The 13578-nt window shown below is 37.5% G+C and overlaps 1 protein-coding gene across 1 annotated transcript; it reads left to right on the forward strand.

The window, feature by feature from the left end:
* The first annotated feature begins 9268 nt into the window (after positions 1–9268).
* Positions 9269–10396, forward strand: LOC129890572 (uncharacterized). The gene is made up of 2 exons (XM_055966101.1): positions 9269–9397; positions 9872–10396. The coding sequence occupies exons 1-2, from the start codon at positions 9269–9271 to the stop codon at positions 10394–10396; spliced, it is 654 nt and encodes a 217-aa protein (XP_055822076.1).
* Positions 10397–13578: the final 3182 nt, after the last annotated feature.

Here is a 13578-nt window from a genome sequence, read left to right on the forward strand (position 1 = left end):
CGATGGAAATATGTCAGGTAAGATGTTTAAATATGAATGACATACAAAGTGAAAGGAAAAGTAACCAGAAAAGTTTAACAGGTGCAGTTTGAGTTGGACATATAAGGTAAATCCATCATTTTATACTGTCATTGATATTGGGCGCCCTGTGTGGCTGAGATATGAGATGACATGACTATATATATATGTGTGCCCTACGAGGCACTATTGGCATATTCTGCATGCAGGTGTTGAGATAGTAAGAAATACAGAGGAAACTCTGCCCAAATTTTCTTAAAAATAAGAAGAGAATGAGATACAGGGTTGTAATATGTCTGAAAGGTTGTGCCTACAACAATGATAAGATTTGACTAAACGAGTATGGATGACTTCGAGAAATAAGTTAATTGCTGAATTGATGGCAATAGAAACTAGAAGGTCGATACTGGTATAGTAGAACGAAGTTGGAAAAGACCTATAAGCCAAAAAAGGTGATTTAGAAAAGATTGATAGATCTGGATAAAACGATATAGTAAGGCATCGCCTGAATTGATACATAGGGATAAACTATGATGAGGTATAGTTGAAAGAAGTAGCAGTATGATTAAGACAAGAGTGCAAGGGAAAAAGAATTGTGACGGAAGTGAAGTGTTAATAAGACAGCTTGTGAGATATTAAGGATAAGACTAGGTAAGAAGGGTAAGTAACCCATAGTAAGAATCGTGAAGAAGGTCAAGCAGTGTTATACTATGGGACTGAATGCGAACAAGATACCATTTGAATATAACAAAGGTCTTTATGAAAATAAGTAAAGCTTAGTAAGGAAGTTCTAATAAAGGCACCCAAGATAGACATAGGTAACTGAATACGAGGACGGAATGAAAGGATAATGTATGGTCATAGATTTAAAGAGATAGTACAACAATGTGGTGTTAAGGTAGAACACAAATAGATAGTGACATGGGTACACCCTAAAGGGGGAAGTGGCTTCAAGTGAGATCCCATACTGGCATGAATTAACAAAATCAAAAAGCCAGTAATGAACGGATAAAAGCCATAATGCTGAAGACAGTGTTGAGAATTATCAGTAAGGACCTTGAATAGTATAACATCAAAGAATGGGTGCATATAAAGAGGATGAATACGACAAGGGAATCACAATGAGAACTTAAAGATATTGTAAGGGATAGCTAGGCTATACTTGACTAAAGGTCAGGATGTTGGTAGTAGAGTTACTGGCCACTGGCATTGTGAGATACAAGTAGCCAAAAGGGATAAAGAAACCTCTTCGATATTAGAATATGATAAGACTTAAGTGTAAGTGAAAGAAGCAAAACAAGTATGACAAAAGAGACTATAAGTGCGTGTTAGTACAATGACCCATGTAGAGCAAAGTAAGCCAAGAGCAGAAAAGACTATGACTAAAATAGAATGCACTTCGTGCAAGTTGCACAAGAATAGTTGTGCAGCCTACGAACATTGGTATACTAAGAGTAAGATCAAGTGATTACATGATAAAAAGAAGGCGGTAATAGCAATATGATTGCCATATTTAGAATCTATTAAAGAAAAGTGTAAGATAGTTCGAGGTAGAACTAGTAAGATATAATCAGTATTAAGGAAAAAAGGCATAGTGGAGCGCTGACCTCGACTGAAGGAGGTAAGACATTGGTATAATGGTGCTAAGTCATTCTCTAGACTGCTTTAAGTAAACACGTTGGTGTAAGGATTACAATATGATGTGCTGTAAGTGAACTAGAGAGAAGATCTAAGTAAAAGCGCAGGATAGCATACCTAAAGGGTTACAAGTGGTATTAGGAGGAACGGTACAATAGCTTAAACAAAAATTTAGCATCAGAGGCTTGATAGCCCGACTCGGAAATAGAAAGAAGCCAATATGGATTATAGTATGGGCTGACCTCGCATTCGAAGGAACCATGAATTCATAAGGGTTATGGTGGATAAGCTGATGGAATCAACCCATTTCCTTCCAGTTAGGAAGGCATGTTCAGCTGAGGGTTATGCGAGATGACATAGAAAGGGGACAATGAGACTTCACAGAGTTCCCACACCTATTATCTCAGACAGTGAAGTTTAATTTACAGCTAACCGCTGGAGATCATTCCATAAGGGATTTGGAACACAGATGACTCTTAGTATGATATTTCTCCCTTCGATTAATGGATAAGCCCATAGGGAATCCAGCAAGTTATTGATGAAGTAAAGCTTATTGAAGAAAAAAAAGCTATTAATAGCCCAAAGTTAACAAAAGTCATACGCAGATAGTCGACGTCAACCTTTCAAGTTGAAGTGGATGAATGAGTGTTTGTGAAAGCGTCACCAAGGCAAGGTTTAATAAAAGTCGACAAGAAAGGGATACATTGGTCCTTATCGGACCATTCGTAGAATAGGCAAAGTTGCCTATGGGTTAGACCTACCATCCGATTAGAAGAAATACATTTAGTTTTCACGGATCAATGCTCCACAAATATATAAGCGACCCTCTCAGAATATTCTCTGTGGATGAAGTCCACATAATAGAGGAGTTATCCTACGAGGAGCGACCTATCGCCATCTTGGGTCGGCAAATTAGAAGGTTGCAAACTAAGGATGTGGCTCCCATCAAAGCATGTGATGAGATAAAGATAGAGAAGAAATATCCATACGGAACCCTACGTCTACAAGTAATCTAAACTCCTAAATCAATGATGTTGATGAGTAGGAGGCCTATGGGTGACAACTGGTATAGAGAATTCCCAAAGTCCCGGTAAGACCTTACAAGATTAAATAGCATTCGAGGACGAATATTCTATTGGGAGGAAGGATGTTACACCCCACACTCTTGAGCTCGGAATGTCTTTTCAGCTTCTTAGAAGTTAGCATGTGAGCCGAATAATCTACGACACTATCAAACGATGTGATACCCCATAATAGAGAAGGTTGGAAATAGAGTCATAAGAATCCAGAAGGAATTAAAGGCCAAGTAATGAGTCGTAGGACTCAATTTACCTACGTACTCTACTAACTTAGAAGTATTACATATCTAAGCTACTTGAGGATGTACCAAGTTTATGAAGCACGGATTACATAGGCTCTTAAAATAAGATGTGAGCTCATGAAAGAGAAATAAGGAAACGACGCGCCTACTCGAAGAAAGTAGGTGATGCACCTACTTGTAGAAGCAGGTGATGCACCTACTTAGGTTCAAATAGGTGATGTAGCAGCTTGGGGTGGACCCCACTTCCATATGGCAGCGTGTGAGGGGCTGCATAGGCTGAGGTTGCGCCCTAAAAAGCTGCCACGTGTCACCCCTAAGGGTCTGCCACATGGCACCTTCTAAGGAGGTATATATATGTATATTATGCTGAGATATACTTCATTTTCAGCATGTTCTCTTTGGAAAAAAGAAGAGGAAAACGTTGAAGGCAAGAGAGGGCAGCCACGGGTTGGCTCAATTTAAGGTAAGGTTTCCGATTTTGTTCCATGAATTAATTATTTAAGGTATAATACGGTGATATAGCAGTGTTTAATAACATAAAATTACTATTTGGGGCAGCAAATAAGGGACACGAACAGTCCACAACTTTCAGCATGTTAAGGAGTTTCCGAAGTTAATTTTCAGCAAGTTTGGGAAGCCGTTTGTTAAGGTATGGCTTGGTTCTCTTCTCCCACGTTTTGGTAAGGGTTTGGAAATGATCTTAAGGTGTTAATAATGTAAAATCATGTCTAGGAGATGCACCAAATGGATAACAAGCAGTCCGCGCGATTTCAGCAAGTTTGAAGAGTTTTCGAGGTGTGATTTGGCGAGTTTGGGCCAATTTCGGATAAGGTAAGGTCTTCTATTCCAATTTGAAGTTTATGGTGTTGTTATAGGGTGTAGTACACACATTTTATGCTTCTTTAATTTTAAGAATGTCATATAAATGTTTAAAGTTCGAAGCAAGCTAAATTGGAGTCGCTATAGTTAAATTATAGTCGAAGCAAGGTGTTGTGCTTGTGGTGTGCTGCTGCAGGTGTGTGGTGGTTTGTTGCAGGGTATAAAAGTATTCTAAAATAGGTGTGGTTGATTCTGGTTGCAGCCAAATGACCCCTCGTTTTTTACAATTAAAAGTTTTGCGAAATAAAGACTAGAAACCCTATTTTGGTATCGTAATTTTCATCAAGTTGTTTGGAGCTTATTTGTGTAATGTTGCCATGTTTTAGTTGTATATGAGCTATAGGTTGTTGTTGTTGCTTGACTGTATTGATTATGAATCTAATTGGAAATTCAGATAGGGCATGTTATAGGGGAGGTGCTGCCCGATTTCCGTTAACTCCTTAACTAACTAAGGAACTAGTCAAGAAGACGAGCAAGGAGATGAGTTCTATGAATACTCGTATGTAACTTAAGATGCTGGAAAGTCGAGGGTTGTTGATGCTCTTACTTCTTTCATGTTAAATAGGTTCAAGAGACGACGAGACGAACGTGTTAAGAGTAATCCCTAAGAGGTATGTAAAGGTAACGTTTCCTTCTTTTGGCATGTTTTTGGCATAAGTATGTAAGGCTTAGACTTTCTTTTGGCATGTCTTCGGCATAAATGTATTAAGCTTATTCTATCTCTTGGCATGTTTTGGGAACAAATATGTAAAGCTAATCTTCCTTGTTGACATGGTTTTTATGAAGCAAGTATATGACTTTTATATGATCCCAAGGAAGTTCCTCTTCGTAGAGCTTCTAGGATGGACAACTTCTTGATTTTCCAAAAGATATTTATTATGCCTTGATACATGTATATGATTCCCAAAAGTTCTATTTTGATATAACCCATAGTAACTTTCAAAAGGTACTTGATATGACTCTTGTCTTAATTTTGAATGATATCTCATTTTGATTATTCCATAGAGTCTCAAATATGATTTAAATTGCATATATTTTCTCACTACTCCACTCGTGGATGCCTCAATACTTCCTTCGCTGAGCTCGGGCAAGGATTTGTTATTACATGTACTTCTCTGCATTATTTTCCATGCCCCGACGTGAGGGGGCAGGTACAACCTATACATGAGATTTGTGGAGTTATGATGTGCCATGTACATATATGATATAATATGATCTGATATGACTATCTGATATGATATGATATGATCTATTACGGAGATATTCCCTACTCTGGAGTTATGATGTACTGGGGTGCCGGTGATAGGGCGATGACCATAATTTGTTCACTGATTCCCATAATGGAGCCAGACAAGGCACATATTGTTTTGCATACCTTATCCATGGTTATGATAAACATTTTGATATTTCTGGATACTTTGCTCATTTTTGCACATTCTGCTTTGGTAATGACTTTACTTATTACAGTCCATGCTTTACATACTTTGTACATATATCATACTGACCCTCTGTTATTCGGAGGGATGCATTTTATGCCCGTAGGTACAAATATTCATTTTGGAGATCCGCCGACTTAGGGTTTCCACTTAGCTATGTTGGAAGTACTCCACAGTTCCGGAGCCTAACTTTTGATACTGGTCATTTGATGTACATATTTATTTATTCAGGGATATGACAGAGGCCCTATTCCTCCATATGATACATTTATTACTCTTAGAGGCTTGTAGACATGTGTATGTGGGTTATTTGTGAGTATGTCATTTTATACACATTATTGTTTTATGGCAGCCTTGTCAGCTTGCGTGCCCTTTTAGGATATGGTACGAATTAAAGAGGCCATACGTACACGAAAAAGTTTTAATTCATTGGGATATTTCTGAGTTGTATCACTTTGTTTATAGTTTGATTTGACTATAATTGACAGGTATGTATATGGGTGCCCAACTCGGGCACCAGTCACGGCCTATAGGGTTGGGTCATGATACCTCACATGGTAGACAAGAGGTTGAGGAAAAACCCAATGTTGTTACATATATGTTAAAGGTCATTGCTTTTGATATGTATGGAGTATTAGATATGGGTGCCAATTTTTCGTTTGTTACTCCATTCCTTGCAAATTGGTTAGATGTGTTACCGAAAATGTTGTTAGAACAATATTTGGTGTCTACACCCTTTGGTAAGTCGATTGTTTCTAGAAATGTCTATAGGGGTTGTTCCATATCTATATTGCATAAAGTTATTCTTTGTGATCTTATTGAACTTGAAATGGTAGATTTTGATGTTATTCTTGGGATGGATTGGTTGCACATATCTTATGCTACTATAGATTGTAAAACTCATAGAGTCAAGTTTTAATTCCAAAATAAGTCTATTCTTGAATGGAGAGGTCATGATTTGGTAGTGAAGGGTAAGTTCATTACTTGTCTTATGACCCAAAAGTTTATTTCTAGGTGTTGCATATACCACATTGTGAGGGTTAGGGATGTCGACTCTAAAAGTCCTTTCTTGAGTCGATTCCTGTAGTCAATGAGTATCTTGATGCCTTTCTCGATGACCTTTCAGTATCTCTCCCGAGAGGGAAGCTTATTTTGGTATTGATCTTCTCCTTGATACCCAACCTATCTCTATTGCTCCTTATCGAATGGCCCCAACAGATTTAAAAGAGTTAAAGGAACAATTAAAGGACTTATTGGAAAAAGAGTTCATAAGGCCAAGCATTTTTTCATTGGGTGCTCCTGTGTTGTTTGTGAGAAAGAATGATGAGTTACTTTGGATGTGCATAGACTACCGTCAACTGCACAAGGAGACCATTATTGTAAGACCTCGTAAATCAGAAAGTTGGAACCAAGGAGAAAAGTCTCAAAATTTTGAACCCATCCATATAAATGAGTCCCTCTATAGTTCGTAGAGATTTCCACGCCTCATAGAGATTTGCACGGTTCGTAGGGTTAGGCCATAGAGTAACCCTTCGAACAAAAGTTGAAGTTTCTCTCAGGAGAAGTTCTATGACCTTCAAAGATGAGTCATCCTCAAGATGACAAGTCGTAGAAAGCCCTCGTAAACCAAGTTCAGAGGCCAAGTTTCAAGGATCCCTCGGGCCAAGATGATGACTTGAAAGGATGGCTCGTAGAAGTGAGGACGAGTCATAAATACCACCCATCACAAAACTTCAGAGACTTAAATTTTGCAGGTTTTTAGGACCTGCGGAACGAGCCCAAAAGATGGGTTATTTCCTTGACGATAGGTCCTACACCCTGCCCTTTCCCAAACTTTAGAGACTTTATTTTCAGACCTTTTCTCAAACCTGTAGGACGATTCATTTAGACGACTTATTATTGCCAAGATGGCCTGATAATAGGGTCTATAGGGTCAATTTTCAAGAATTAATGAAGGGAAATTGTGTCTTTTCCAAAGTTCGGTTCAATGATCCTAGCAACTTTTATGGCCAAGTTCAAAGTATATAAATACTCTATTCTTCAAAATCCCCTTCTATTCAATTCATTCTCTTAAAATTTCCAAGGCAAGAAATCACAAGGCCTCTCAAGGTTTCTCTCTAATCTCCAAGCTAGGGTTTCCAGATTTCTTCAAGGTTCTTCTTCAATTCCTAGTGAATTCAAGCAAGGTATATGGGGATTGATTCATGAGTTCCTTTCTCCTATGAAGTCCCAAGATTTTCTCAAGTTTTCATTCAATTTATAATTTATTATGAACCCCAGTTTTGATGAATTGCATTGGGCTTGTTTTTATTTCTTTTTTAGATGTTATCAATGATCTTTATATGCATGTTTTCATATGAATTACATGATTTCAAGTGGAATTATAGATGTCCATGCATAAGAGTTATTTTCAAGCTGTGATCATGAGTTAAAGATGATTTTTACGAGTTAATCATGAGTTAAATGATTTATAAAGATAGTTTTCAATAAGCTACAACTGAGATTATGAATTTTGAATTTAAATTTGATATAATGATCAAATTTAAGATCATTAGATATTTTGAGATAATGATTAGAGTTAAATCATTAGATACTTAAAGATGGTGATCAGGACAATTCTCACTGAAGTTATAGATTCTTATAAATTAAAAAGTTAGATGAGCTATTCATAAATATCTTAAAGATGGATTGATAGGTAGTTACTATCTTTCCCTACTATGTTATGAGTATGTTTTATGAGTTTTCGTTGGGATATTGACTAAGCACCGAGAAGACTTCTACGTGGGGTTCGTTTGGATAACTTAGTTGGTTATCCACGTGAATCTAGTAGCAACATAAAGTCCCAAACTACGTTATCCACGTAGGTTGCCTTCATGGCCTAGCTAGTGGATCCATATAGCCTAGTTGGGTTGAGTTGAGTTGGAGTATGCCCTAGCAAGGTAGCTTCTCCTATTTTGATGCAAGATTCATTGACCTATCTCAATACAGGAGTCATTGGATTCCTTGTAGTAGCTCGTATGGTCTTAGTTGACATTTAAAGGTCTTATCCCACACAAGTTTAGGTTAATCTTTAAGATATCAAGTTATGAGTTAAAAGTTGATGTTTTATGATATGCATTGACCAATAATTTCTTATGTTTAAAAATTGCTTTTAAGCTATACTCATGTTCATTATGATTTGTCATGCATCTTATGGCATATTGATTATGTTTTCTTACTTGTCATTCATACCTCACATACTTAGTACATTTAAATATACTAACACATATTTTGCCTATATTGTCTCATAATATAGGGACGAACGACACTCACGACTACCCCACTCATGGCTAGAGTTTTATTTAGATTTCTAAAGAGTTGGTGAGTCCTCATTCTACCGAGTACAAGACTTTATTTCATATTTATATTTCTTAGACATTTCTTCTATTTATAGGTTGAGCTAGGAGCTTATCCTAAGCCCCCGTCGAAGTATAAACTAGAGGAATATTTAGATGATGCATTGTTGTAGTCCGGTTTGGACATTTATAGGGTTGGGTTTCCCTAAGTACCTTACCCTACTTATGATTACTTCCTCTTATATTTATGTTGTTCTTTACCTTATGTATGCAATGAATTGTAAGATGACTTATGGTTGGGATCTCTAGCATCCCGATCGTCATGTTACGACTCAGCCTTAGGTCGGGTTATGACAAACTTTGTATCAGAGCACAAGGTTTAGAAGAGTCCTAGGGAGTCTAACATGCCACATTAAGTAGTGTCTTATTCATTGGTGTGAAGCGCACAACATCTATGGATAAGAGACTATGAAATATTTTAGGAAAGGTCTCACTTCTTTAATGATCTATGTCATGTGGTAGAATGGTTAATTCTTTTCCCTCTAACACTTGTTCTTTGTAATTTTCAAAATATGCCTCTATGAAGATACCCCATTAGAAGAAACGTGGTTGAAGAGGAGAAACAAGCTCCGAATGACCCTATGAATGATCAAGTTTCCAATGCTGAGTTTCTTGCGGCCTTCCAAGTACTTGCTGAAACCATTACGGCTCAAGTGAACCGTGAGGTGGTTTCTCCCATGGATTTGAATGCAAGCATGGATGCAACAAGGGTTTGTGACTTCATGAGGATGAATCCTTAGGAGTTTATGGGTTCTAAGGTTGATGAGGATCCCTAAGAGTTTGTTAATAGTATTCATAAGATTGTTGAGAACATGGGGATTAGTCCGGTTGAAAGGGAGGAGTTGGATATGTACCAATTGAGGGGTGTTCCACAAATTTGGTTTGATCAATGGAAAAGTTAGAAGCCTAGAGCCTGTAACTTGGGATAAGTTCAAATGGGTGTTTCTTGATCGGTTTTTCCCACTAGAGTTGAGGGATGCCAAGGTACAAGAGTTCATCAACCTCAAACAAGGTGGTATGAGTGTGAGGGAGTATGCCCTCAAGTTTTTTCAATTGTCAAAATATGCTCCATTCTTGGTGGCCGACTCAAGAGCTCGTATGGGCAAGTTTGTATTGAGTGAGTCGAATATGGTTGCAACGGAGTTCAAAATGGCTATTTTAATTTGAGAGATGGATATATCTAGATCATGACCTATGTAGAGCAAGTAGGAAATGATAATTTAAAGTTGAAGAATAGGGAGTCTAAGAGGCTAATGACCGATGATAGTGAATTCTCTCGTGCTAAGTCCAGAAGTGGTGGATGTTCTCATTTTCTCCAAAGGTACTCTGGCCAAGGGTATTCTAATGCTACTACTCTAAGGTTTGACAAATATAGGGTGACTAGCCCTAAACCTCAAGGAAGTGCTCCCATTGGCCAAGTTACTCCCGTATGCAAGAAATGTGGTAGGAACCACAAGGGTGAATGCCTAGATAGGTTGAATGTGTGCTACCGGTATGGTAAGATGAGTTATCATGCTAAGGATTGTAAGAGTAAAGATGTTCAGCCTCAAGGCCAAGTTGCTCAAGGTGGCCAAGTGCAAGCAAAGGGTGGTCAACGCATTAATAGATTCTATGCTCTCCATGGTAATTATGAGGTGGAGGAGATGTGCGATGTTGTTACTAGTATATTACAGGTCTTTCACTATGATGTTTATGTTTGCTATATTTAGGTGCAAATTTATCTTTTGTTTCCCCTTATGTGACCATGAGATTTGATGTTAGTCTCGAGACATTGTTAGAGCCTTTCTTTGTTTATACTTCCGTAGGTGAGTCAGTTATGGCTAAAAGAGTCTATAAAAGTTATCCGATTACATTTTTCCATAAAGTTACCTTATGTGATCTAGTTGAGCTTGAGATGATTGAATTTGATATCATACTTGGGATGGATTGGCTATATGCATGTTATTCTTCTATTGATTGTACAACCCGAGTGGTTAAGTTTAAATTCCCTAAATGAGCTGGTCTTAAAATAGAAGGGTAATAAATCTGTATTTAAAGGTCAATTCATTTCATGCATTAAAGCTCAGAAGATGATTTCCAAGGGTTGTATTTATCATCTTGTGAGGCTTAGGGATGGGAATTTTGAAGCCCCTATCTTAGAGTCGGTCCCTATTTTAAATGAGTTTCTAGATGTGTTTTTCATTGATTTACCCGATTTCCCTCACGAAAAGGAGATTGATTTTGGTATAGACCTTCTTTCGAATACTCATCTATTTCTATTTTTCTTTATCGAATGGCTTCGACGGAACTAAAGGAGTTAAAGGATCAATTGAAGGACTTATTTGACAAAGGGTTCAATAGGCCAAGTATTTCTCCATGGGGTGCTCCTGTATTGTTTTTTAGGAAGAAGGATGGTTCACAACATATGTTCATTAATTACTGGCAATTGAATAAGGTAACCACCAAGAATAAGTACCCAATTCTGAAAATAGATGACTAGTTTAATCAATTATAGGGGGAAAGTTACTTCTCCAAAATAGATCTTCGTTCTGGTTATCACCAATTGAGGGTGAGAGATTGTGATATTCCCAAAATGGCTTTTTGGACAAGGTATGACCATTATGAGTTTCTAGTCATGTCGTTTAGTTTGACCAATGCTCCAATAGATTTCATGGACTTAATGAATAGGGTGTTCAAGCAATACCTGGATATGTTTGTGATTATGTTCATCCACGACATTTTGGTTTACTCTCGAAATGAGAAGGAGTATGCAAATTACCTGAGGATTGTGTTGCAAACTCTAAGAGACAAAAAATTATTTGCAAAGTTCAATAAATGTGAGTTTTGGTTAAGGGAGGTGGCTTTCCTTGGTCACATTGTATTCGGTGAAGGGATTATGGTTGATCCTAAGAAAACCAAAGCGGTTAAGAATTGGCCTAGACCATTATCTCCTTTGGATATTAGGAGTTTCTTAGGCTTAGCCGGATACTATAGGAGATTTGTGGAAGGGTTTTCATTGATCTTATCACCTTTGACCAAGTTCACTCAAAAGAAGGTGAAGTTTCAATGGTCAGAAGCATGTGAAAAGAGTATCCAAGAGTTGAAGGATCGTCTCACTACCGCTCTTATCTTGACCTTGTCGGAAGGTTCCGATGGTTTCATGGTATATTGTGATGCTTTAAGGGTTGGTCTTATTGTGTATTGATGAAACATGGTAATATAATAGCCTATGCTTCTAGTCAACTTAAGGTGCATGAATGAAACTATCCAACCCATGATCTTAAACTAGCGGCGGTTGTGTTTGCCTTGAAGATTAGGAGAAAATTTCTTTATGGTGTCTATGTTGATGTTTTCACCAACCACAAGATTCTACAATATGTGTTTAAGCAAAAATATTTGAACATTCAGCAAAGGAGATGGCTTGAGTTATTGAAGGATTATGATATGAGTATGTTGTATCATCCGGGTACAGATAATGTGGTTGCCGATGATCTAAGTAGATTGTCCATGAATAGTGTGGTACATGTTGAATAAGCTAAGAAAGAATTAGTTAAAGATATTCATAGATTGACATGTTTAGGTGTGCATTTTATTGATTCCAATGATGGAGGTGTTCTTGTTCGTAATGGTTCAAAATCATCTCTTGTAGGAGATGTTAAGGCCAAGCAAGACCGAGATCCAATGTTGGTTGAGTTAAAGAAGTGGGTTCCCAAAAATGCCATTGAGGCTTTCTCTTAAGGGGGAGAAGGTGTACTACATTACCATGGTCATTTGTGTGTACCTAATGTTGATAGGTTAAGAGAGTTGATATTGGATGAGGCCCATAGTTCCTAATACTCGATTTATCCGGGTTCCACCAAGATGTATCATGACTTGAAGGAAGTGTATTGGTGGAATGGCATAAAGAAGGACATAGCGGAGTTTGTAGCTATATGTCCAAATTGCCAACAAGTTAAAGTTAAGCATCAAAGACTAGGTTGTTGTAGATCAGATGACCAAGTTGGCTCATTTTCTATCGGTTAAGACTTCCTATAGTTCTAAAGATTATGCAAAATTGTATGTTTGATAGTTGGAAAGACTTCATGGTGTGTCCTTTTCCATCATATCGGATCTAGGTACATAATTCACTTCGCATTTTTAGAAGTCATTTCAAAAAGGTCTTGGTACAAATGTTAAGTTAAGTACCACTTTTCATCCTCAAACCGATGGTTAACCCAAAAGAATGATCCAAACTATAGAGGATATGTTAAGGGCATGTGTTATTGATTTTAAAGAAAGTTGGGATGAACATTTTCCATTGATTGAGTTTTCCTATAATAATAGTTATCACTCTAACATTCAAATGACTCCATTCAAAACATTGTATGGGAGGAGATGTATATCTCTGGTGGGATGGTTTGAAGTGGGTGAGATGGTGTTGATTGGTATAGAGTTAGTTATCGATGCTTTGGAAAAGGTAAGACTGATAAGTTAAGGATTAAAGACGGCCCAAAGTCGTCAAAGATTCTATTCTTATGTTAGGAAAAAAGAGCTTGAATTTGAGGAGAATGATTGGATCTATTTGAAAGTTTCGCCCATGAAGTGTGTAATGCGTTTTGGCAAGTAAGGGAAGTTAAGTCCTAGATACGTAGGACCTTACAAGATATTAAGACGTGTTGGCAATGTGGCTTATGAGTTAGATTTGCAACTTGAGTTAGCTATGGTTCACCTGGTATTTCATGTGTCGATGTTGAGGAAGTTCATGGGTGATCCAAAATCCACTGTGCCATTGAAAGATTTAAGTGTTGAGGAGGATTTTACTTATGAAGAAGTTCTAGTGGAAATTTTAGACCGGTAAGTTATGAAGTTAAGGAACAAAGAGGTTGTGTCTGTCAAAGTGTTATGGAGGAATCAACAAGTAGAAAGTGCTACT

This window comes from Solanum dulcamara, chromosome 5 (assembly GCF_947179165.1).
Source record: "Solanum dulcamara chromosome 5, daSolDulc1.2, whole genome shotgun sequence".
Taxonomy (NCBI): Eukaryota; Viridiplantae; Streptophyta; class Magnoliopsida; order Solanales; family Solanaceae; genus Solanum; species Solanum dulcamara.

Bases quoted from the DNA above. Each gene is read 5' to 3' on its own strand.
- LOC129890572 (XM_055966101.1), top strand. From the start codon at position 9,269: ATGAATGATCAAGTTTCCAATGCTGAGTTTCTTGCGGCCTTCCAAGTA. The intron at 9,398-9,871 runs GTTTGTGACTTC...GGATATATCTAG, and splicing joins CAAGCATGGATGCAACAAGG to ATCATGACCTATGTAGAGCA.